The following is a 26581-nucleotide window of genomic DNA, read 5'->3' on the forward strand; positions in this document are numbered from 1 at the left end:
CTTAAAATCATAAACTGACCTATATATATCCAAAGCGAAGGCATACTGGCCGCTGGACTCTTTGGTGACGTTGAGACGATAATTCTTGAGCTCGTACGAGCGTAGTCCCACTCGCCCGGTTCGGTTGTAGGTGCAGGTGAAGGGAATATACACATCAGATACGCGGGTGACAACCCCGTACTCTCTCTCAACCACTGTATTGCTGTAATACTCGAACGTGGCATCTTCCTATAATTTGATGACGGTGAAGAAAAAATGCAAATTCAACATTGTTTCACTTATATCTTCGTCAAATTAATTTGATATTACCACGATTACTTTGTAAATAAGTGAAAGTAATTGTCATTATTTTCTCATTTGCTAAAGATGTAGGGTTTTTTGTGGAATGTAAAACAAAAAATCAAATCAAAAGTATCATTTGGAAAGTGGTTGAAAAAGTGAAGATCAAATTAGATAAAGAAACATGAGCTGGATTATTTAACGGATGGGGTTTTTACCGTGGAAATAATGTGAACATATCAAGGAGGAATAAGACAATTCACAGTGTGGAAGGGTGTTACAATAGAACAAATGCACTGTAAAAAACTGCAGTGTTAAAACTGACACCAATTGGTGTTAATAGAGGACCACACCCTGAGGTGCTAAAATTACACACTATAGATTAAACATAACACCAAAGAGTGTAAATGTAACAACAAAAGGTGTTGTAATAACACCTATAGGTGTAAAACTAACATCACCAATTAAACACCGGTGTCAACTGGTGTGGTCCTCTATGTACACCGGTTAACACCACAGTTTTTGCTGTGTGAGTTTAAGTAAAACATGAGCATAGGCTTAGTGTGGTCATGTCACATTCGTAAAAATGAAACCTGACCAACAGTGACACTCATTCATCGAAATGAAGGTTAGAACAGTTGTGGGTATTATGTATAGTTGATTGTGAGAAAGTATATTCAAAGTTTAATGAAGCTATCAAAGTGAATAAACAATGTGTGCACATTGCCGATTGTACATATTAATTGTATACATTCACATTTAAAGTCCAGTATAGGCACATTTTTAAAAGAGGACATATCAAGTAATCAAAGATAAAAGCCGTATGTAAAAGAGAAATAAAAAAGATGAAATAAAATATTAGTGTTAACCTTAAGAATATCAAAGAAATTTTAATTTCAAAATTAGTTGACACTGTAAGGGACGCATCAAACTTAATTCTTAATTTTGAATAAAAATGTACTTACACGTCTTTCGTTATTACATGAAGTTAGATTTGTGGTGATAACGATGGCCATTCCATCCTCTGATATCACTCCCTGACAGTTGCCATCGTTCATCAGCTGAAGGTCGGTTCCAAGGGATGCGCCGCCGAGCCGCTCCAGGGGGACTCGTACTGACATGGTGGTGGGTGAACACTGGAGGATGATAGCAGCGACTGCAAAGGGAGTGTGATTACAATAAGGAATTAGCAAGCAGCGCTTTCTTAAAAAGATAAATGTAAATATATATATCTAATTCTTAAACAAATCGTAACGGGTGAATTCCATGACGTCATGCTATTCAAGTGGGGGGGGGGGGGGGGGAGGGTGGGGTGGAAAAATAAATCATCCCATGAATAGATGTGACGTTTTTACACCAGTGGTAATCATACATATTTTTTAATAAAACAAAAATATCACATCAATTCGTTATCATTGTTAGTAATTTTCATAATTATTTTTTTTAGTACACAGCAAAAACTGTGGTGTTAACCGGTGTACATAAAGGACCACAGCAGTTATTTTACACCGGTGCTAAATTGGTGGTGTTAGTTTTACACCTATATATGTTATTACAACACCTATGGTTGTTACATTTACACTCTTTGGTGTTATGTTCAATCTCTAGGGTGTTATTTTAACACCTCAGGGTGTGGTCCTCTATTAACACCAATTGGTGTCAGTTCTAACACTACAGTGTTTACAATGTAGGCCTATTGTCTTCATCACTATCATAGGATTGGAAGATTCCCTGTTGAAAACGCTCTGTCCCACAGTGAAAAACACAATGTGAATCCTCTTTTTGAACACTTTGACAGTGTCAATCAGGGCTCCGTCTTACACTGCAAAACCGCCGGTGCTGATTCCGGTGTTGATTTAACACCACCCCGGGATCTATATATGTCCACACCAGAGAAGTATTGAAGCAACACCAGTTTGGAATCAAACCGATGCTGTTTTAGAACTAATTGGTGTTATATAAACACCTTTCTGGTGTTAGACCAAAACGAAACCGCTGCTATTTAAAAATTCTCTGGTGTGGACATATTATAGATTCCGGGCTGGTGTCAAGCCAACACCGGAGTTTTCGCAGTGTACAAAGAATTGCGATTTACCCAATCAACCACAACTATGGCCAACATCTAAAGCGCGTGTTTTCTTCAAAACGTTTTTGAGATATGATGTACACTAACACACTATATAGTTTTGACAATATTGGGTGTGCCCTTTTCCTTATACAAATGGCATTGTGCCAATATCCTGTAGGAAAAATTATGACAATGATGGACATATCAAGGTTCATCAGATCAATCGTAACTCATGGTAAGACGGGGCTTTGATCATCACGTGGTCCACTATTTGAACACACTGTGAAAATTACTTTGTAGAGGTGTCCACACTCCACAGTGCGAAATTATCTTTATGTTATCTTAATGTATATGTGTTTACATTATTTTGTCCACTATATCCGGGAAGTTAAGGATATATTAATTCTTATCTACTTATTGAAGAAAACAAAAAGTCAACCAGAATCAATATAATGTCCGTCCCGTTACCCTCAATGAACACATTCTAACATTTTAAGATGAGACATTTGGGTGTTCGTCAACAAAATAGATACATTAGCATCTGTTGGTGTTCAATATTACTACCCTTCACTTCGTAGTGAATTAGTCTAGAATTAGTAATTAGAATTAGTAATTAGGATAAGCCCCACAGAAACTTGACCAAACCTTGTTTTTATGGTGCTCACTCCTGTGAATATTGGTTTCCCACTTTGCATTGTGCATAATACTGTTAATGTCTCTGGCGGCCATTTTGAAAATAAAAATACAGTATTTAACACAAACTTTAAACCTGAATGATATATTTCGTTAGAAAATATGTGTTTTAAACAGTATCCCATGAATTTATCACATATAATATGCATTTTAGTGATCACTCTTGTGATTTCTTTGCCCCACTTTCTCATTGTGCATAATGCTTTTAGGGCCTTTGGCAGCCATTTTGAATATCTAAATACAACATTCATCACATACATGGCATATTAATAATATATTTGGTTAACAATTATGTTTTTAGTCAGTATTCCACTTGTTTAATCTTAATAATATGCATTTTAGTGATCACTCTTGTGATTTTTTGGCCCCCATTGGCATTGTACGCAATACTGTTTGGGCCAGTGGCGGCCATTTTAGACATCAAAATACAAAATAAATGTTCCCATTTATGACATAATAAATAATATATTTATGACGATTTGCATATATTACTTCGTTCATGTATCGCGATTTTTTGCGGTTTAGTGCTCATTTTTGTGAAAAATAGTTTTCCCTATTCATATTGTATATAATAGAGTATACAATGGACTATGACGGCCATTTTGAATATCAGGAAAATAAATATTTTGTCAAAAATTATTTTTCAGAGTGTGTTTTACTCCTGCCACACGCTTCCATGCATTTCATCGCCAATGTGCAGACAATTTTAGGATTTTTATGGGTAACTTGCATATTTTGGCAGCCATATTGAATTTTGCCAATTTGTGGAAAATGCTCAAGGTTACACGAGTGGCATCATCCAGATTCGTAATCAGCACCCTCGAATTGACAAGAAACCATCAAAAAATATTGTATAATATATATAAAAAACAAGGTTACGCCTCTTCTATCCTGGACTATTAATGTGTATGTATGAGGTGGGAATTTATTTAATACGTTGTGAACGTACGTTAAATACATACTGACACACTGGGACACACTGTAATCACAGTGTTAAGACGCTGTGAACACACTGAGAACACAATGTACTGTAAATACACTTTGAACACACTGTCAACACACTGTGAACACACAGTAAACACACTTTGAACACACTGTCAACACACTTTGAACACACTGTCAACACACTTTGAAAACACTGTCAACACACTTTGAACACACTGTCAACACACTTTGAAAACACTGTCAACACACTTTGAACACACTGTCAACACACTTTGAACACACTGTCAACACACTTTGTACACAATGTCAGCACACTGTAAACACACTGTGTACAAACATTGATCACACTAAACACACAATGAACACACTTTGAACGAACTGTGAACACACTAAACACACTGTAAACACATTTTTAACACACTGTGGAAACACTTTCAACAGAATTAGAACATACTGTGGACACAATGTGAACACACTTTGATCACACTAAACACACTGTGAACACACTGTAAACGCAATGTGAACACACTCTAAACACAGTGTAATTACACTGTGAACACATGGCGCTACACTATGCTCTTTCAGTAGGGTTTTCAAACCTGTTTTGACCGAAACGGGTCCAACTGGTGAGAGCTCGTAATCTTGACTGAGGAAGGCCCCCACAGTGACGTTGTACATGCGGTCTGGCAACAAACCCTCGATGGTGGCGCTATTTTGATCACCTCCGTATACCAGCTCTACATAAATAAATCAGAAAAACTAAAATGAATAAGGACAACTCCTCATGATTTTACTTTTATTTTAGGTGAGGTAAATGGGTACCGGCAGGAAGTCATTTCTCAAAAACCTGTGAGCACCTTAGTCGGTATAATAGCTTAGCCGGGGTGTGCGCCTTGAGCACATAACAAGGTGGAAACGTGCGCTACACAAATCCTATATTATTTGATTATCAATTAGTTGACATTTCATACGTCCGAACGTCATTTTCCTCCATCTTACTTCCTTTCAGGAAATGCTCGAGGATTGATATTTTGTTAGCTCGTTTAGGTAACATATGGAATGTAAAAAGAATTATGAAATCATTTTACGACGTTCCCAGAAATGGGACGCACGTGCATATCTAAATGAATTGCAAATTCGTAATGTTTACATATTTCCACTTGGTTCTCTGTAGAGAACATATACACATGTACATGACCAAACCAGTCACAATACCTTCTGTCTACTAAAAACTGTATTTTTTTAACTCTTTTTTATTTGCTTGAATATAAGTTGACTATAAACTGACTTTTCATGGCGTTTATTGTCTTAACTTATTTATTTTATATCAAAGAAAAATACTACGGCGTAAGCTACCTTGTAAATATGATTAACGGTGATTGAAGATAGACTTTGGTCTTTAAGTTGATAACAGCGTTATCATCCTAAAAAGGTATTATCAATTATAACGGGTAATAGCTTTGTCAAACATCTCTGTACCACGTCAGGGTAATATATATTTATATGTTTATTCAATTTTATATTGAAATGTGCTCTAAGTTGACACGACCTTTAATTCAATGGCAAAAGTATGCCGTTGTCTTTAAATATGTATTTGAATTTGGCAACGGTCATTCGCCCTCCTCTTTTAAAGTTGACATGCTTAGGATAAGTATTTGAAGTATTTGTTCGGGGTAAGTATTCTAAAGGGATGGTCCAGGCTGGAGATATTTATATCTCCATGAATAGAGTAAATTCACAAAGCAAAATGCTGAAAATTTGATCAAAATCAGATAACAGATAACGAAGTTGTTGAATTTTAAAGATTTGCATTTGCGGTAAAATAGTTTTAGGCAAGTCTTTGTGAATATTCATTATGTGGGCTGATGATGTCATACCCCCACTTGTTCTTTTGTACTTTATTACATGACATTAGGTTTATTCATTTATTATATATCGGGCCTTAATGAGGAGAGGATGCAGAAAGTAAACAAAAATTAGAATTTCATATAAAATCAATTTTATAGTAACATTTGTCTTTATTTGTGTAAAGTGAAAGACGAATGGTGTATTTTATGAAAGAAATGGCGTTTTCCACTGTGACAAGCTACCGAAATCCTTGCTTGTTATTGACTAAAAGCAAACTAGTGAAATCACTGACCATCTGCATCATAAAACACTCCCCGTTCAATACGTACCGAAGCTGACGTCAGCGTTGGCTTCATCTGCCAGCCAATAACGTACTCTGTAGCCTATGACGTCACAGCTGGTGTCAGACGGCGTCCACGTGACCATCATGCTTGTCTGCGTGGCGACAACGGCAAGGTTACTTGGGTTTGCATCTTGGAGCTCGAAACCTTTAAAGCAGATGCAAAACAATAACACCATCTGGAGTCCTCAACTACCCATACCTGGCCAGTTTCCTGACCCATAATGCCAGTGTAGTCCATTCTATATTACTATAGTAATATAGAATGATAACTTGCTAATTATCTACTAAATACATTTATACCGCAATAATTATAGCAAAACAGTTACTTTTCCTCTTAAAACATTTTAGTTTCTCTTTACAAATACAATTAGAGGTCAATTCATTGTCTATAGTGTTAGTAGATGTCTTAAAACATATATGGTAAGACTATGTATTTATAACACACAGTCAATGAGACTACACACAGTTCACTCCCCGTTTTAAGAGCGTGAGAATCGTTCCCAGTGTTTAAATTAGGTACAACAATTAACGTGGGTGAATAAAAACGTAAAGGATAAGCTAATGATGAAAAAGCAGGGAACGTTAAAAAAGGAGAGTAATGAAGAAAAGAGAAGAGTATTAAAAGGGGAAGAAAGCATAAATGGAATTAAGAATTAAGAATATGGTAAGAAAATTAAACAACTTCTAAAATGGAAAATGTTTTAGAAAAGTAATGGAGATGTGAAGAACAAACAAGAGCGGAGAGGTATTGGATATTTTACATAACAGTCAAAATGTTACTTTTTTTAAAAAGAAACTATATGAAACTTAAACATAAGGAGTAAGGTAAGAATATCTTGATTATGACTTTTTTTCTTGTAAGGATGATCAATGATGAGAGCATAGCAACAACTATGAATGGAATATAAATATATAAGATACAATTAAAAGGGAGTGTATTTTACGTAAATAAAGCCGTTGTAGAAAGGAATTTTGAAATCTACGATTATGCTCCCCTGTGTAAATAAAAGTCCAAAGAAATTAATAAATAAGTATTAGATAGATAGAAAGAAATTAATAAATTAATGAAATATATAGATAAATACAGTTGACAAGGATTACGAAATCTTTAAACAAATAGTTAAATGAATAAGATGAATGAATGAATAAAGAATAAATAAATGAACAATTTAATCAATGAAAATTTCCTACCTTTTGGTGATATTTCGCAGATGTAACTCAGTGTTTCGTCACACACAAGAGAAACGAGATCACCGCTTGGTTGAAGAGCAGCGCAGTCCTCACTCCCGCCGCCAGGGGAACCATCGGCCCAGAGATCGTTCTGCCATTCGGTTGATTCAGTGCAATCGACCCATCGCCAATCGCCCTCTACGGACTGATCGGAATAACCTGTAAAGGGGACATAAAAAAAAAATCATTAAGGTGCATACAATGACGTAAATCCGTGAAGTCATGCTATTCAAGTGTGTGTGTGTGTGGGGGGGGGGTAAACAACAAATACCCCCCTCCTGAATTATGGGTTCAGCGTTCGGATATTCGTTCGTGGCTGTATGTGTATTCTATATGTAACATTAACTCCGATGATGATAATACTTGTAAGTTCAGAATACATCGTCAACTCCTCATATTGCCCCAGACATATCAGATCTATTATAAAAAGGATCATTTAATGTCATATTTGTTTTCCTAAAAGCATTCAAAGTACATTAACTTGATATCCGTTTTTTTTTCAAGTAAAGGGGACGGGGGGGTGCATGCACCCCTTGCCCGCGGCTATCAATATCCTTACTATCATTTTTATATAAGTTCATTTGTGTATATTTTTTCAGATATACCGGTATTCAACGGAGCACTAATTGCCAAATACGAAAAGAATTAATAATACAAACAAGTTTTTTTTTTAAATACTCATTTTACTCACCGACCCACCAAGTCATATTGGCATTGATCTCAGCCGAGCGTGATGTCAGGAAGTCGAGTTCCGCCTGGTCATTAACGATGACGAGATCGGAGTTGGCCACGTTGTCGCAACAGCTATTGTCCGGCGTCCGGTCGGCCACCACGAGCCGAGATCGAGTATCCTGAAGCGGTAGCAATGACCGTTTGGACCCAGCTCGTAATCAGTAGGGCAAGTGGCTATTCAAGGTCAAAAGAGATGGAAAAAAATGTATAACACTCATTCATTTTATTCAAATGCTATATAATAAAGCCATTCTTCCAAGTGAAACGCATATATATATATATATATATATATGTGTGTGTGTGCCGCTGTTTTCTGCATGAGCCTTGCAGTAATAGTTAAACGACATAAACAAGTGTTAAAGTTTAAACAAAGTTTGATTTTCAATGTGTAATTCTTTATATAAAAACTATGGTTTTTTAAATGTTTCAAAATTTTTTGTAAGGTTCACATAGTAAATAGCGATGAATTAAAATTTAAACACCGTTTTTACCTGTATTTCAGACATGTTTACTAAGTCATGCTTAGTACCAATTAATGAGTCCGCTTTATTTACCTTTACTGAGACAGTCATGAAAAATAACAATATTTACAAGTAATTATTCATTTACGAAGATTAAAAGACCCCATAACAAGACCCAAAGGAAAAATAGTAATTTTTGACTTACTCGTGCCAAGAACGGACAATGCAGTGCTATACCCATAGCACCCGTAGGTGACCGTGCACGTTGTCAGTTCAAATAGATAAGTTGTGGCCGGAGAGAGACCACCTATTATGACGTCAGTGTTCAGTGCGCCTTCAAGCTCAATTTCAACAAAATCTCCACTTTCCGTGGTATTGTAACGAATCTAGGCAAATTTGAATGATAAAGATTAGAAATGAAAATTAATGAGCCATTGATTTACACCAATACATAACCCCCCAAACACCTACAGATAGCACACACACACACGCACACACAATCAATCCCACCTTCTCACATGACACCATATCATCCAACTATACACACCATAATTTCCCCTCCCTCCTACACACACGCACACACACACAACTCCCATTTTATACGAGGACAAGCTTATTTCTCTAGCACACGCACATCCCACCAACACACATCTAAATACGCACTGATCCCTCCCTTCTACGCACACGCACCGATCGCTCTGTCTAACGTTCCCGAAGATACATTCCCACATCTACACGGCATTTGCACTCATTGCTCCTGCATATATATGTATCCATATATGTGAAGACTCCCATGATGTATGTACTGTATGTATGCATGTACCCACATACTGCCTACCTATCGCTTCTTCAGAGACGTGCGTACATTCACCCTTCTTCTATATACACATATTCACCCATCCTCCCCTATATACACAAATGCAATAATATTCCCACACTCACGCATCTAGATTTATCTCACCTACACGCACTCGCACATCCATCTCACACACGCACACATCCCTTACAAAATCTACAGACTCGCACTGGGTGATTTCAAGTTCAGTGTTGTCCTTTTGGTGTTGGTGTTAGGTCAACTTTGACACGATTATAACACCAAACCTAAAATGAAGATGGTCCCGAAAAGTCACTCACTAGTTGTTGAGATGTCAATAATGTGATCTGGATCAGTTTTACAAACTCTGGATAAGTTTTGAAGCAAGGGGAAGCAATCCACATTTCAACACCAAGGCCAACACCGGATTTGATATCACCCACTCACTTATCCTCCCTCCCACACATGTACATTGTTCGCCGATCTACACACACACTCACGCTTTCATCCCACAATGAATGCCCTATCTCAATACTCTGTACAGACTCGCACAACTCCATACACCAATGTAATAATCCTCCCACACCCGCACATGTACATTCCCCATCTCCACACACACACACACACACACACACTGACTATCAAATCTGACTCACACTCTCTATACCACAATGTAATAATCCTCCCACACCCACACATTTACATTTCCCATGTACACACACACACAGACTATCAAATCTGACTCACACTATCTATACCACAATGTAATAATCCTCCCACACCCACACATTTACATTTCCCATGTACACACACACACAGACTATCAAATCTGACTCACACTATCTATACCACAATGTAATTATCCTCCCACACCCACACATTTACATTCCCCTATCTACACACACTTACAAATCAATCTCTCTCACACACACCCACAAGCATCTACACACACACTATCAAATCTTCTGACTCACAATCTCTATACCAAATCAAGCACAATACTCAAACACCCCCTACGTGTACAGTGTTACCCCATCTACCCTCACTAAAACTTCCCCGCGCCCAATTAAACTACACCTCTACACCCCACCACCTGCGCTAATCCTTCACGCACCTCAACTCTTACACAAAACCGTGAATGTAATTTCAAGAGAAACGTTTGATCTTATAAGCACCTTGTAACCGGATACATCACAAACGAATTCTGAATTGTTGAAAGACAATGAAACCTCGTCGTCATCAATTTCAAGAACTTGGAAATTAGAGGGATAACAATCAGAGTCCACATAATCTAGAATGTTAAGATAAAGGTGAAAATAAAAAGATATTTTGACAAATTTTGTAAAAAATAGATCATGGAGATCTCATAGAAAAATCCAAACTGATGAATTATACGAGATCTTTATAGCTTGTCAATGACAACAAATTTGAAAAATGTAATTAGCAAGATGTCATTTTCACATCATAGCATTGACTTTCTAATTCATGAGTTTTCCAATCTTTTTCAAACGCTTTTTTTTAATGAACCATTAAGAATCACAATATTTACCAGTTTACAAACGATTTTCATGATTGGAACGGGTTGATTTTCTATCCGGGATTTTCATTGTGAAGGCGTTATATTTGTCATTTCCTTTGCATTTATCTATAAATGTTCTTTTTTGTTGATAGTTGTAATTTATTTATCTTCGTGTTATATTGTTTTATATACTAGTATTCTCAGTGCATGGGTTGGTTGGGAGCTGGGACCATCAGGTAACAGTTATCAAGTTTGCCATCCTCTTCCTTCGCCGCCAACTGATGCACTGGGAGGACCAAATATGCTACCAATATTGATTTGTATGTATGATATTTTATAAAATTGAACTTTAAAGTTCAAAATAATAATAAATGTAGGTTCATTGTTTCCATGACTGTTTTAGGAGTTGTATTATGAACATGAGTAAGTATAACAATTTTCTTCGAGATCACATTTATATATTGTTTGATTTTTTTTTAGGGGGGGGGCTGCCTTGAGGCCAAGTGCAATTTATTATTTTTTTGCATTGGTATTGTTGAACAGCTCAACTCCCTTTCGATAACAATACTTTACTTACCCTTCCGAGTGACCTCGCACACATAGCGTCTAGCATTGAAGCAATCGTCATCATTGTATTTTCCGTCTGCCATATTCATGTACGCGCAATGGTTGTCGTCGGAGTTATTCGGTGCTCCGACCTGCCAGTTAGTATCCGCGAAATCGGTTTCCGCAAGGCAATCTACCCAAACCCATTCTCCGTTGATGGCAGCATCGTAGTAACCTAACGAAAAAAAAGGTGATACTTTTTATCTGATCTGCATCTGAAACTGCATCTTAATGAAATCTTTAGCATTATGCTTGTTTGATTGATCTTTTTCGATTAAAATCAACATTTTCCGGGGTGGAATTAACCCTTCACGCTTCATGCTTGATGTTTCTTGTTGATCACTCACTCTACTTGCTTGAGTAAAAAAACAAAAGAGAAATTGTCCTCGTCCCATTAGTCATGTCCATATCGACTTCTTCTAGCTGATATTTTTGTTCGAAAGAACGCCAAACCAGTATATACTCACCAACCCACCAACCACTTGAATCATTCCCCTGCATGGCAGTGATCATCTCAAAGACCCAATCGTTCTCGTCCTGGTCGTTGATCACCACGATGTCACCATCGGCGACGTTGTCGCAGTCGTAACGTGCATTCCACCAATCAGCGGGCGTGTCAACAAACTTGTAACAGGTATCGTTTGACGGATTGTAGCTGTATCCGGTTGGGCATTCGACTGAGGAAAAACATGCAAACGCGATTGGCTTAGAATATTGTGGTTTTTTTGAAGGGGCAGCTTGCATCAAAGACCTTATATAAAAGTTAATTTGAGAATGGAAAGGATATAGGAACTTAGTGGTAGAACGCCCGCCCCATGAACGGGAGGTCGTGGGTTCGATCCACGGTCGTGTCGCGATCGTAAAAAAAAGACACACGGGCGCCCAATTTTTTAGAATGTAATAATAAAAAAATGATATTCATTACCCAATACCCGTACCGAATAGGAACCAACATTGAAATAATGCGGAACTTACAGAATTCTTCATAGGTAAAACTGAATCCAGAACCAGTACCCGAACTGTCGGATGTGAAGCGGATATTGAGACCGTTGAACCGACTGACGACATCATTTGGTAATTCAGATCCTGTTATGACCTGTTAAAATGATCGATAACGAATTAAAGCGAAAAGACAGAAGACAATTGATTGGTATCTTCGTGAGTTATGTGAATTTCATAATCATCCTAGACAATCTAAATTATATTCCTTATAATTGAAATAGATTTGTATGGTATATTTATTTGATCTGTTATTCCTATTAAATGGTTGTATTAATTCAAATGCTGTTCCGGTTATTTTGTTGTTAGAGACTTGCAAACATACATTGAATTGCCAATAGTCATTAAATAGAGTGATTGGAGAGAATGTGTAGAGAAGAGATACAAGTGGTTGTTAAGTGCAAAAATGTGAAATAAACATTATGGAATGAATATGATGAACATTTAAAGAAAAACTGGACAAAGATTCATTCATTTTGAAAAGATTTATTGTTAATAGAAATAACATCGAATGATGCCAAAGTGAATTTGAAAAAAAAATGGGAAAACAAAATTTCAATCACAAAATATGAAAGAACGATTATACTTACAATGTACGATGTCCCGAAGCTGTCGTCTATGAGATTTGATCCGCCGATAATGAGTTTATCATGCCCGAGTTCCAAATCGAACTCGGTAAAATGAATTCGGACTTGGAAACCGCCTCGAACTTGGATTATCCACTGGCAATCGGCATCATTTGGGTAATACCCGCCGGCGAGCTGAGGGGAGGAGACGACGCCGTTCAGGTCCAAGCGAGTTTCAATCAGGCAAGCATCTGTCAAAATGACAACAACAAAAAGTGATGTTAAATTTACATATTTATGGGAAAATATTGAATCAAATTGTCAAACTTCTCACGCCTAGGATACTACATGCTGTCGTATGAAATGGCCTTTATTAGGGAAAAAGGTGATGGCGTAAGCGTTGACACGGAATTAGATAAATGTCTACTTAATGTTTTCATAAAAAAATATATAAACGATAATTGTAACAATTATTACAATTTTGTCAGATTTATAAAATATCAATCATTTACAGTGAATCTTTAACAATATTTTTAACATGATTAATCCAGTACCAAAGACATAGGCCTACTGGTCAAGCAACTAAAATGTCTACTACCCGTCTCCGGCTACTATTTTCTCTGACAAGTAGATGCTTTATCAATCACAGTTTAGCACCGTATAAACCACATTTATCAAAAAGTTTACCAAATTACTGCACAGCCAAAAATTTGATAAGAATTAAAAACAAAATGTAAGAGGAACATGTTGGGAAGATGTAGTGATTAGATAATGATACGCTATGATGTGATGAATACAATGAACAACCATAAGAATTATTTTAATATTAAGGGTGTCACAAAATCAATCAAACTAAGAATTTTATTGCCACTCAAACTGTAAGTTAATAAATGACTAAAGTATTATTAACATTATTAGCTTGATCATGATCGTCAACATCAACATCATCATCATCGTCAAGAACATCATCTTTATCATCATTTTCATTACTATCACCATCACATTACCATGTCGTCATCGGCATACCATTATCATATCACCACCATCATCATCCTCAACCTAATCCTCACCATAATCATCGTCATTATCATCTTCAACATCATCATCATAATCGTCATCATCATCTCCATCATCTTCATCATCATTACCATCATCATAAACATCGACATCACCAAAATCATCATCTTCACTATCACCTCATTTATCAAAACTTACCGTCATCAAGTGTGAGTTCAATGTCGACCTCGTCGGCCATGAGATCTTCGGCAGAAAATACGATCCAGAGATCACCGTTGTAGGTAGAATAGGTGTGGTTCCCGACATCACCTGTCATCAACTTCAATCGGCTGCCAATATCAGTCGGGTCGGACCCGTAACCGATCTCCAACCAATCATACAGGGATTCTATTCCGGATACAAATATTATTAATTTCTTTAGGTATAAAATGATAGAATGTCATCTTATTGGTCAAACACGTTTCCGTACATAATCATTTTATTGTAATTGTTCTAAAGCCTTTGGCAGTTATGATACGACAAGGGTCGAGCGCGGACTGTTTCATTATCTTATGAAAATATTTAGTGCTACATGAAAACCCACTAATCATTTTTTTTCTTCATTAACAGTTTTTTATATTTTCTAAAATATATCTACTCAATGTGGTATACAGTAAAGTCAATGTAGCCATGTTATCGTTTAATATGAAGCAGCAGTATACACTCTCGGCAATATTGTTATTATTAGTATTGATTCAATTTAGACCTCGAAATCCACTTGAAATTGATGATTACTTACCAGACATCGACGATACACGTACGTTCACATTTGTCAGGATCGATGTGTGAACAAGCCATTGGCAATACACGTGTGTCATGGTTGGGGAGAAATTCCCGATGTGAATGGATCCTACCCCATTTGAGGTTGTCAGATCCAGAGTCCCACCGCAACCGTAATCTGGGTTTTAAAGATTTAAGTATAGAGTAATAAATAATAACAATAATAATGATAATGATAATAATAATAATATCAATTATAAAAATCATATCAGTAATAATAATGATAATATTGTTAACAATGCTAATGATAATGGCATAATATGTAACAAGGTTAGTGTGTAAAACAAACTGGATTATCCTCCACTGTTCTTTTTATCGATTTTCGTTAAACATGAATAAATAAATAAATCGCATTGATAATAAACCAATCGGGTTTGGTCTAAGTGAGTATTAGTAGAAAATACAGAAGTCCTCAGCAATTATTTTCTATTTAGAAATTTTGTTATTTTTGTAATAGAAAATTTGGACCGATTTTGTGGAACTCTCCGATTTCGTCTGCGTTCACTTATGTAATTTGAAGATTCAATTCAACATTCATTTAAAAAGCATTTTTTTATCTTTGCAGTTTTTATTCGTCATAAAAATAATTAAAATAAACAAAATATATCGTTGCACTTCAGTGAAAAAGAACATTGTATAAGTGCATACAACAATAACAACATAATCTTGATTTACAAGAAAATTGTACCCTATAGCGCTGCCGACAGGACGATCCATTAACCGAAGAAATGGGATACGGTAATACCCAACGGTCGAGCGTCGACCTGGCGGCATCGCAGGGGTATAGCGCAACCAAAAAATATGACATTTTCATGTATTAACATGACAATGGTAGCATTGTTACCATTATACCATTGGTTAGTTTACGATATACTGTGGAGTTGGCAACTCGATAAGCTTGTAGTTGTAGTGAATGTACGTTTCATTCTAGTTGTTGTTTTTCCTTTGTCATGATAACGCGCATTCACCTTGAACATGATCCACGGTTAACATTAGCGAGCGGCTTATGTTTGATGACCCGGAAGTGAAGACCAAGGTCACACCATGACCTTCCTGGAGGAAGATGTATTCATCACTAACTGAGCCCGTGAGCTGGCGACGATAATTGGACCAGTCGGTGGGATCAAGACCGGTAAAAACATGCAGAGAATCAATTCTATAACAAAAGAGAGAAAAAGACATATGATTGCTTGTTAAAATATTGAAATCTTTTAAAATCTTGACTACTTCTTTATATACTTCCAAGACACGCACATCACCATAATGCATTGGCGTACCTTTACAGGTAATCGCGTAAAGTGTCAATGGCATTGGAGTATATACTGACATAGGTCTATTTGAAACACCCTCGTCTACTTAGATTTTGTTTCATTAAGTTTCAAAATTGTTCCATAATAGGGATACATATTTCCAATGTGGGAAAAGGAAGTTCAGTAGGTACGCTAATAGCACTAACAAAAGCCAATACGACCCGTATCTCCCTTATTCACACTCTTAATTTTTCAACGTTACCTCGTTTCTCCCCCTTTTCACTTCTTAAATAATCATACACCCCTACAGCATCGCTCTTGCCCCCGTCTTTAATTCTTACCCCTCTTCTGTATTCATATCATCGACAAAGACGTGAATCCTTGATGTAGTCTCGCTGTTGGTTATTCTGTAGACACAGAAGAGATCAGATGTGTCAGCCGGCAGGTTGAAGGAAAGAGCTGTAAAAAAAAAAACAAGAAACTGGTGCTTAATTTATTGTTAGATCTGAAAGTTAACAATTGAATAGATTGATGAACAGATGCTATAGAAGATGGATGGAGAGATACATTTGTACATGGCTTTATAATAATAATAATGATAATAATAATAATAGTCAGTTCTTGTATAGCGCATAACACATTATGAATAACGGCTCTATGCGCTTCCAAAGGACTTGGATATTATTACCCCGGCTGTAGCTCAAGCAACTTTCCAGCGCTCAGTGCACTTCAAGGAATAAATACCTTCCAGGTACCCAATCACCCCACCTGGGTTGATTGCAGCACAATGTGGATAAATTTCTTGCTGAAGGAAACTACGCCATGGCTAGGATTTGAAACCACGACCCTGTGTTTCAAAGACTAATCCTATGGGCCACAGCGATTGATATATTGATAGAAACATAAATAGAATTTTTGATTGCTTGCTTGATTGATCGCTTGATTGTTTGATTTATATATTGATTGATTGGTTGATAGAAAGAATGATTGGTTGGTTAGTCTATTAATGATTTATTAAATGACTGAAGATTGACTGTTTGATCGATTATTAGGTTGGAGGTCCAGGAACTTTTTTTAATTTTTCTCATTTATGTGAAAAAAACCCCAGCGGTCTTTTTAACGATTCTTGTAAGTAATCTATTATTGCTATTTGTAATGTATTAATGTGTCATGATATCATGGTGACCCCTTTTATAAGCATTGCTTCTGCGGGGTCTCCGAACCTTCTATTTGTTTTTTTTCTGATACTTTGTCAATACTGTATATTGTACTGTTTTTTATCCTTTTGATGGTAGAATAAATAAATGAAATGAAATCTGTATAAAACAGTTGATTCATTTGACCTTGCTAGTGAATCAAGAAAAAAATTGAAGATTGTTTTCGTGAAGGTACTTATTTGAAAAAAAAAAACTATAGTTGTAATACGATTTGGATAAACGTTTAAAAAGAGCTCTTTATACATATAAACAAAAGAAAAGAGAATCACACGAGAATAATGGCCGGTACTTATAACAAATATGTCGTGAAAATCAGAATTGTCAATAGATTAATCTTTCAGATTCTTTGTACCATCATTTTGATAATGCACGTAAGACCTACCAAAGTTGATAGTGCTTGAATAAATCTCAAATAAGATTAGTGTTTAATTTAAGGCTTTGGCTGCGTTATCTACATCCGGGCTACAAGGCCGTTCAAAGCCTTTTTGAATGTTGAAATTCTACGGAAACGCAATAGTTGTGAACTTTTGCGTATATAGGAACAGCACATATAATACGCCTAGTTTATGCTCGTGGCGCACAGTTGAAATTCAGTTAATATTTCCGCTCTCACTACTGTGTATTTGTAAATCCATAACACAGTGTTGTTATCTGCATATTTCCACATGAGAAATATATATTGTAACTGCCTTTGTATCATTGATTTACTTCCTTTATAATATGTGTTCTATATAACATAAAGCATGTCAAAGACATCATGGCTGTATCATGATTGCATTAAAGTGTATCATATACTGCAAACCAAAAAGTGCTAAAACTACACGTCTTCCTAAAAGTCACGAAATTTACATCAGTGTAAAACTTAAGGTGCAAATTCAACATCCAATATTAAAACATTCTGTTTCTCAATGTCAATGGTGTATTTTCAACACCTGAGGGTGGGGTCCCCTGAGAACAGACTAGTGTTGTTTTAGCACCGTAGTTTTACAGTGTACAGACCTTATGCATATGACGTCATATTTCCAAAACGCCCTCCTTCAGAGGATATTCGAATATGCGTAAAAGGAGTTGTCATTATACGGGCCAGCTGGATGCAGATCACCAACACATGCAAGTCATTGGCTAGTCTGCAGGCACAGACCCTGAGTTTTCAAATTTACATATAATGCATAATCTGAAGAAGTGAGACTGTTCACTATATTATACTGTGGCTACAGTGGCGTAGCTACGGTTTTCCATTTTAGGGGGGGGGGGTGCAAAATCGTCCGCCAAAAAATTTGACTAGCAAAAAAAAAAAGGTTGTCAATCACAAAGAAAGAATTTCGTACCTGAAAAAAAAAATTGTCAAGCAAGCAAAAAAAAAAGGTACGTCTTCAAGCTAGTCAGGGGGGGGGGGGGGCAATAGAGGTCTTCAAACTCGTCAGAGGGGCAAAAAAGGTCTTTCAAGCTCGTCAGGGGGGGGGGCAGGGATACGTCCTTTGCATGGATGGTGGCTCGTCGGGGGGGGGGGCAGACTGCCCCCCGTAGGTACGCTAGGGTCTGTTAAAGTGTGAAGTATGAGGCTATGCTTGCAGACTAAGCAATGGCTTCAGCCTCTAAGATGGCGGCGTGATGACGTCATTGCATGATGTTTAATAAGTCAGGAAGCAACTAAGGCATTATTTCTTACCCGATTGTTCCAGTGTGAAGTTGCCTCCGCAGGATGAAGATTCGGGTTTTTCTTCCATCTGTGTGACTGGAGAGAAATAAAAGATATGTTCCTTCTATATCCAAAGGTTGGAATCGTGGCCTCACGCAGATTTTTTTTTTGTTTGCGGGAGGGGATGGGGGCAGTACGAGTAAACTTTTTCGAAAAAAAAATCGAAAGCGGGGAAGCTTTTGCCTTTTTCAAATGAAATTAAAAGATTTTGTACATACTTTTGGTATTTTTTGGACAAATTTTCATTAAAAAGTGTTCAAAATTTCTGGGGTAGGGGGGGGGGGGGGGGCAACTGCCCCTCCGATGCGTAGGCCTACAGCTATGATTGGGAAGACATCGAGTCACTATTCCACAGTCACATATGCAGAACCGACTCCATCTCGGCCAACTCTATTACGTCATTTAAAATGACATACCATCTGTCGATTTGGAGTGGTTTCGTTGGTGTGACTGTAAGTAATAGGTACCCAGGACCAAGATCCAGTTGAAATCAATAAGAGCAAAGCCAATTCCAACCAGTTGGCCAACTGGTTTCAATAGGGAAATTGGAACAACTGGTACCAATTGAAACCAGTTGGCAATTGGTTCCAGTTAAAACCGATTGGGCAACTGGAACCACTTGGCAATTGGTTCCAGTTGCAAATTAACTGGTTTCAATTGGAACCAGTTGGATAACTGGAAAATTTCCAATTGGAAACCAATTGGAAGTCATTTCCAATTACCCAACTGGATCCAGTTAGGATTTTCGGTTACCCAAGTGGTTCCAGTTTAATTTCCAGTTACCCAATTGGTTCCAATTAGAATTATACCCTTTTCATAAACCTATCCTCCAATTAGCCGCCTAAGAGTAATGCGGATAATTCAATAAAAATTGCGTTCATAAACTCCGAAAATAAGCCGCATTATTTTTACGAGCGCCCGTCCTGAAAAAGGGGGATAATCGCCATGACAACTGGACACGCCCCCTCCGATGTGGTTGTGTTGGAAAAGGGTGAGCTTGTGACCGCACCATGGCAATTATCCGCATAATTTGGAAATGCGTTCATAAACTCAAAATCTTGTCCCGATGCTGCTATTATGCGGATAATAGCAGCATCAGAGTAATGCGGATAACTCTTGTCCTCCTCCAATTTTACGACCAAATTATGCTGCTATTAGCCGCCTAATTCATTTTAATGGGGTTTATGAAAGGGGTATTAATTTCCAGCTAATAACCTTTCAAGATAGAAGTCATCTCCAGTTATACCCAACTGGTTCCAATTAGGATTTCCAGTTGCCCAACGGGTTTCAACTGGAAATTGTTATATTCCAGTTAAAACCAATTGAAAACAATTGAAACCAGTTGGAAATCAAACTGGTTTCATTTGGATTTTGGTCCTGGTAGAAGTGCTCAATGAGGGTAATTTTTTGTCCTACCAATATTGGGCATTTCTTTTGGGCATTTTTACTTATCCAGTGTGATGAAAATGTTTCAAATTCTAAAGTAATTGCTGCTTTTTTAAACCTTACTGGACAATGTGCTTCCCGCATTGGGTAAAATACTGCCCCAAATGGGTTGGACACACAACTACCCTCGGAGTGGTAAAAACTTAACCCAATATTTTTTAAAATGTGCAGATATTTTCCAACATAATACGTAAACAAAAGAAGACTATTACCTCATCCTTCTATTCCATATTCTCCTTTTTCTGCTTTCTGATCTTTTTCTACCATCATCATTTTCTCTTCCAACTTTCTTCGTACTCTTATCCTTTCTATAATGTCTCATGTTCTTCCTCTTCAACTCTTCTTAAATCTCCTCGTTCTTCTCCCTTTTTATTTTTTATAGTATCACTCTTCCGCCTTCTTCTTTACGCTTTTCGTCTCCTTTTCACCTTCTTGTTCCTCTCTTTCTTTTTTCTAGTCCCTTTAAGTTCTCATACTTATTTTTCAAAAAAATGCCTTCTCTTTCTTCATCTCCATATTCTAGGTCGATATATCTTACTATGTTATTTTCATTATAGCGTTTATCGTTTTGCTTCCTATTCCCCTTCTAACTTTGCTTGTTTCTAGTTATTTTCACTAAGGGCCTTTTCACACGTGAATCTTGAATCATAATTGTAATGATGATTCCTATTGTAATCGTGATTGTGATTAGCGTTCGTGATTCTAATCCTGTTCTGGTTTGGTTTCACATGTGCTAAATATTCGTCATTAGCCTTATTTTTCAATGGAAACATCATTCAAATTACGATATTTGTTACCGTGTGAAAGGGCGGTAAGTGTATTTCTCTTTATTCTTGTTATACCCTATACCCGTTTAATTCCATAACTTACCACTGTTTGTTTCAACAATTACATGAAATCCCGATGCCCGATCCGAGTAATCGGATCGAAATTCTGCAATGACGTAATCCATGTCTGCTACCATGATTGGTCCCATGCTCATAGTGGGAGTGCCCATTTGCGATAGAACTTCTACCGGGTCACCGGTCGCTGAGTACGCGGTCAATTTCATCCAGTCACGTACCTCCATTTCCAAGTCGACCACGGTGATCGTCATTGGACCCGATGACGTAATGTTCCAAACATAGTGAGTGTTGTCATCGTAAAACATGGGGTAGTCGTTGCTGTAAAGGTGGAGTGGCTTGCCCGGCTTAGCAGTCACCTGGTAAAATGTTTCTTTGACAGGAACTGCGTCTGAAAAAGGATTATGATTAGAAAGAATATGACGAACATTAACCATACTGTTTGCTCATTTCCATTTATGCTCAATATTATTCGGCAAGACCCTCCGTTTTACTTTAAAATACAAATGTCACATAAGGTTTTTTTTGTTGAATTGTGTTCCTTAAGTCTAAGATTATGTTATATATATTTTATTATGTTTTGCAGTATTATCGACCTTGTCATGTTATATTCATCATACTTATGTTGTGAAACGGAAATCAATAAAATAAAATCAAATCAAATTATAGGCCCGTATTCTGATGTCGGGTTTAACTTAGACTCGTGTTTAAAGTTGTGGTTTAAGTATGGATAGCCAATTGTTGCATAAATCACTAACAGTAGAGATATCATATTTTAGCTCATTTGGCTATCAAATCATTCATAATTGTCTAGGAAGTATAAATAGATGATTGTCTTCATTATCAATGAATCAGGAAAGAGCACAGTAAACATAAGAAACATACAACTCAATAACAATTTTGACACTTTTGGCTTCCCATAATTTTAGCACAGAGTTAGACCATGGTCTAAGTTAAACCTGACTTCAGAATACGGGCCATACTGTTTTTTTTACGAAGTAAGAATGCTCGTCTGTAAAATTTGTACATTTATGTTACTTTATATAACTTTGTATTATGTTTTGAATGGATATTGGATAAAGTATTGAATTGAATTGTTTAGACTCTTTGCATTTCATGATGTATTTCATACTTTCTCGAATATAAGCCCTCAAATTGTGAAATAGGAATTGTAGTTCTTCTCAAAGAATAATCGAATGTTATTAGAAAATGACAAAGACAAAAATGTGACTGTGATCCTAGTCGCGAAAAGAACAAAAAAAACAACAACAAATAAACGTGAGAGGAAACGAAAATGTGATATAGTATATAGGATAGAGATAAAGTATATGAGATGGTTAAAAGGTCTATACAGTGTGTATCAAAAAAAAGTTTACACTTTGAAAAAGCCCTGGGAATTTAAAAATATACAACATGTTGGTAATTTTTGCATGTATAATCTTGGGTTTGGGTCTCATCTATCCAATGAAAGTAAAAGTTTTGTCAGAATGTTACACTTGAGTGAGCACTGTCCATTTCTGTAAAGCTCGCAGAAATCTGTTTGCGCAGAAATGCTCGTTTTAATGTTGTGTCAAGGGGAAAGGGCGAAATCAAACTTACCCTACGAAACATTTATCATACATTTCCCTTGCACTTTTAGTCAATTGAAATAAAACGGATACATTCCAGCATTTTGTAACAATTTTGCCACCCATAGTGAAATTTCAACTCTTATTAAGCACAACCTTTACCCTATTTGTGCCAGCTGGATCTGAGGACATAACTGAATCTGAAGAAAAGTTTATATCAGATATCTCCAGCATTTTTTCACCGAGTTTTTATCATTGAAAGTGGGTTTACATTTCATTTTTCATTTAAATACTTGTTTCTCCAAACTTTTCTCAATTTTAGCAATGATAAACATAATGGAATCAAGCTTAAGCCATTCCATGTAAATCACACCTCAGTGTAAAGCAAATATCGTCACGATGGGCTCGGTGTGTGGGGAAGAGGGGTCGGGCGAAATGCACTCTTCGAAGTATTTTGGGCAAGGAAACAAGTCTAACAAAGTAGAAGATATCTTCAAATCAATATTACTAGCTAAATTCCATGTGTTCTTCATGATTACGGTCTACTTTTATTCGCATAACTATTTCAATGTTCTGCGCAAATCATTTTTCACTAACTTTTCAAAAGTAAGTGGTGCTCACTCAAGCGGAAATATTTTTTGACAGTTATATCGTTATTTGCTTTAATGGACCTGTACCAATGTTAAAATGTGGAAAAATCTTCAGGAAATTACAAATGCATAGTTTTACAGGATTTTTTCAAAGTGTAAACTTTTTTTTGATACGCACTGTATAGATGATTGGAAATCTCCATCGAATCGTAACTACTGAATTCATAGATATGATTCATTTATTGATTCCACTTTTGAAACAAATATCATAATGTACATAGCAAATGTGTTCATAAACATAGTGTATCAATGATATGATAAAATTAAATATCTAACATAAGTATTTAAGCATAAGGTACACTACAAAATGTAAAACAGTGAGGAGCCTAAATAAATAGCAGAGCTTGTAGAAAATTAGGCTCCCAATGGGGAAAAAATTAATAAGTTGTTACTTTGAGCCAACAAATGATTGCATGGCTTTGTGAGGGTGAGGACGCTTAGGTATGGTAATTTAGGCGTGTCTGTAAAAAAAATGAAATGAAAATGAAAATCCATAATTTATTGTTCGAAATAGACATGAAATGAAATACTCCGAAAATTTGCTTTGCCCAAATTGATCGTGGGCCCGGCAGCCACTGTGCAGCGCCAGATCGACGAGGCTCTATCCCTTATAATCGTTGAACTAACGCCAAACAGGGTAGCAGCAACTCCTATCTTTTAACGTCTTTTGGTCTGACGCGGCCGGGGTTTGAACCCCCGACCTCCCGGTTGTGAGACGGACGCTCTACCAACTGAGCCATCACGCCTGTAGCATGCGTATGCGGGATGGGTTTGTGCGTGTGGGTGGATGCGTGATGCATTATCTTTTAGTATTAAAGTGTGTGACATTGCTTATGAAAGAGTGTGGATGTATGTATGCGTTGTGTGGGGAGCGCGCGTGTGAGGTTGAGGGTGTGGGTGAGGGAGTGGGTGTGAGTTGGGATCTACTTCTTGGTGGGGTTGTGAGGGTTGAGAGGAGTGCGTGATTATAAAAAGGTGTGTGTGTGTGTGTGTGTGAAGGAAAGCGTATAACATAGTGTGTACAATCATGTGTTTTGTATGCCAGACCTGGAAAGGTTGGATCAAGCAGAACAAATGAAATAAAAAAACACAGTGCAAAAAAATAGCCCATAAAAATCTAAAGAACTAAAGCGGAAAGTCTCATTACGAGAATTATCAACAAATTTCAAAGAATAAATACCATACCTCGAGGATACTCGTCGTAGGCCATTTGGAAACCGGTTCCGTTGGTGTTGACCCCATCAGATACAAATGTGACATGGAGTACGGTGCTTAGAAAAGTCTTGGGAATTGCACTGCCGGTCACCCACTAAAGGGAAGGGGAAAGAAATTTACAGAGGGCCAATGAGAGAGAGAGAGAGAGGGAGGTTGAAAGTGATCTGATTAAAACCGGGGGGGGGGAGCACTTACATTGATGAGTGGATACCATGCGCGACCAAAAAACACGTAAAAAGGATGTCTTTTTCACGGAAGGGCACGTTACGTACGTAACGTGATAAGGGTGTCAAAACACAAAAATAATGAAAAAAGGGTATCTATTTCGCTAGGAAAGAAAAAAATGACACAGCAGTAAGATAAAAACTTACAAAGTCCGTAAAACCCATTACCAGTGGTTTGTGTCGGTGCTGAAATGATATCAATTAACTTAGGCCCAGTGTCAAATAATAATACCTAGTTTAGTGTCAAATAAATACAGGGGTTTGCAAAATAAAGGCAAACATCACCATGATGGTATGGTTTCCACGCGGGTAGGTAAATTAAGTATACGTGGTGCTAACTCTCACGCCGTTCTTTTTGCAAAAAAAAATAAAAAAATAAAATAAAACAAAATCAAGATTTACCGTGACAGCGCCGTACTCATCCTCAACCATAACGCCATCGCCGTCGTCTCTAAAATCAACGCTTTGAAACTGTAATCGAGTTAGACGTCCATTGCCGACCGTCAGCGTCATTGAACATTCAAGGTTGTTTGCATAGGGGCTCGGGAATCCCGGAGATTCTAGAGTTCCCGGATATGTCATATTATTCCCGCAGATATCGGCGGCTGTAGATAAATATCACAAGAGAGAAAAGAAAAAGAAAATGACATTTTTATTAGGTTAAATATTGACGATAGGTGGCGGGGGAGGGGTGGGTATTTCAGCATGGGCGAAAATCCCAGGGGGACGTATCTCCCCTACCCAAAATAGTAGGGGGGACACAATATCAAATGTCCCGCTTCCATTTTTGGTCTTCAATGATGGAGATAAATACATCAATTCACAATCGAAATAATACATGTATTTTGGACTAAATGACCTTCTTTTTTGGGTGAAAACTTTTTTTCCCCCTTTTTTTTGCTTGTCAAATTTTGTATGAGTTAAAATGACCATACATTTTTGGTGATAAACTTTCTTTTTTTTTGGGGGGGGGGGGCTTGTCAAATTGGTCCCCCTAACTTTGGAGACATTTCCGCCCATGTATTATAGGCAATTGCCTCTCTCTCTCGTAATTTTGAAAATTTACATTTTTTTTAAACTTCTAAATGACTCACGAAAGGTTCGATCTAATACCAGCTATTTTACAACTTTAATCGAGAGGTTAAAACCATGCATTCATATCGTGTTACTTGTGAAATACATGTAGCGGCGAAGGACATTTATCGATTCTCTTTTGTTTTATCTTTCATTCAATTATTGGTATTAATTACTACCGCTTAAATCTTTAACAAATATCATAATCACATTCTTAACGTTGACGAATAGCTGTGGAGACAAAGGTCGTTGTTTTATGACTAAGACCGCGTGCATTACTTGACCTAAAATCACTGATCATGCAGTTAAATGAGGGTCAAATTCACACAAAAAGGAACTTTTGGTTACTTTGGGTCTCATATGAAGAATGGTTTGAATTTGAGTGGCTTCATAATTAGATCCAATGCGCAAATACCGATTACGTTTAATAGTACAACCTTTGTCTTTGAGTCAATAT

At 37.0% G+C, this 26581-nt stretch overlaps 1 protein-coding gene across 1 annotated transcript in view; it reads right to left on the reverse strand.

Annotated features, from left to right (window-relative positions):
- Nucleotides 1-26581, reverse strand: part of LOC121417276 — a 37287-nt gene that overhangs the window by 7111 nt on the left and 3595 nt on the right. The window contains 21 exon segments of the mRNA XM_041610918.1: nt 20-228; nt 1245-1435; nt 4585-4722; nt 6163-6321; nt 7368-7565; nt 8098-8206; nt 8209-8312; nt 8805-8985; nt 10589-10704; nt 11510-11713; nt 12006-12215; nt 12514-12634; nt 13128-13354; nt 14319-14507; nt 14899-15057; nt 15908-16095; nt 16531-16648; nt 19076-19141; nt 21422-21784; nt 24797-24920; nt 25453-25655. Of these exon segments, the coding sequence (XP_041466852.1) occupies nt 20-228; nt 1245-1435; nt 4585-4722; nt 6163-6321; nt 7368-7565; nt 8098-8206; nt 8209-8312; nt 8805-8985; nt 10589-10704; nt 11510-11713; nt 12006-12215; nt 12514-12634; nt 13128-13354; nt 14319-14507; nt 14899-15057; nt 15908-16095; nt 16531-16648; nt 19076-19141; nt 21422-21784; nt 24797-24920; nt 25453-25655 (3577 nt within the window).

Source organism: Lytechinus variegatus, chromosome 6 (assembly GCF_018143015.1).
Source record: "Lytechinus variegatus isolate NC3 chromosome 6, Lvar_3.0, whole genome shotgun sequence".
Classification (NCBI taxonomy): domain Eukaryota; kingdom Metazoa; phylum Echinodermata; class Echinoidea; order Temnopleuroida; family Toxopneustidae; genus Lytechinus; species Lytechinus variegatus.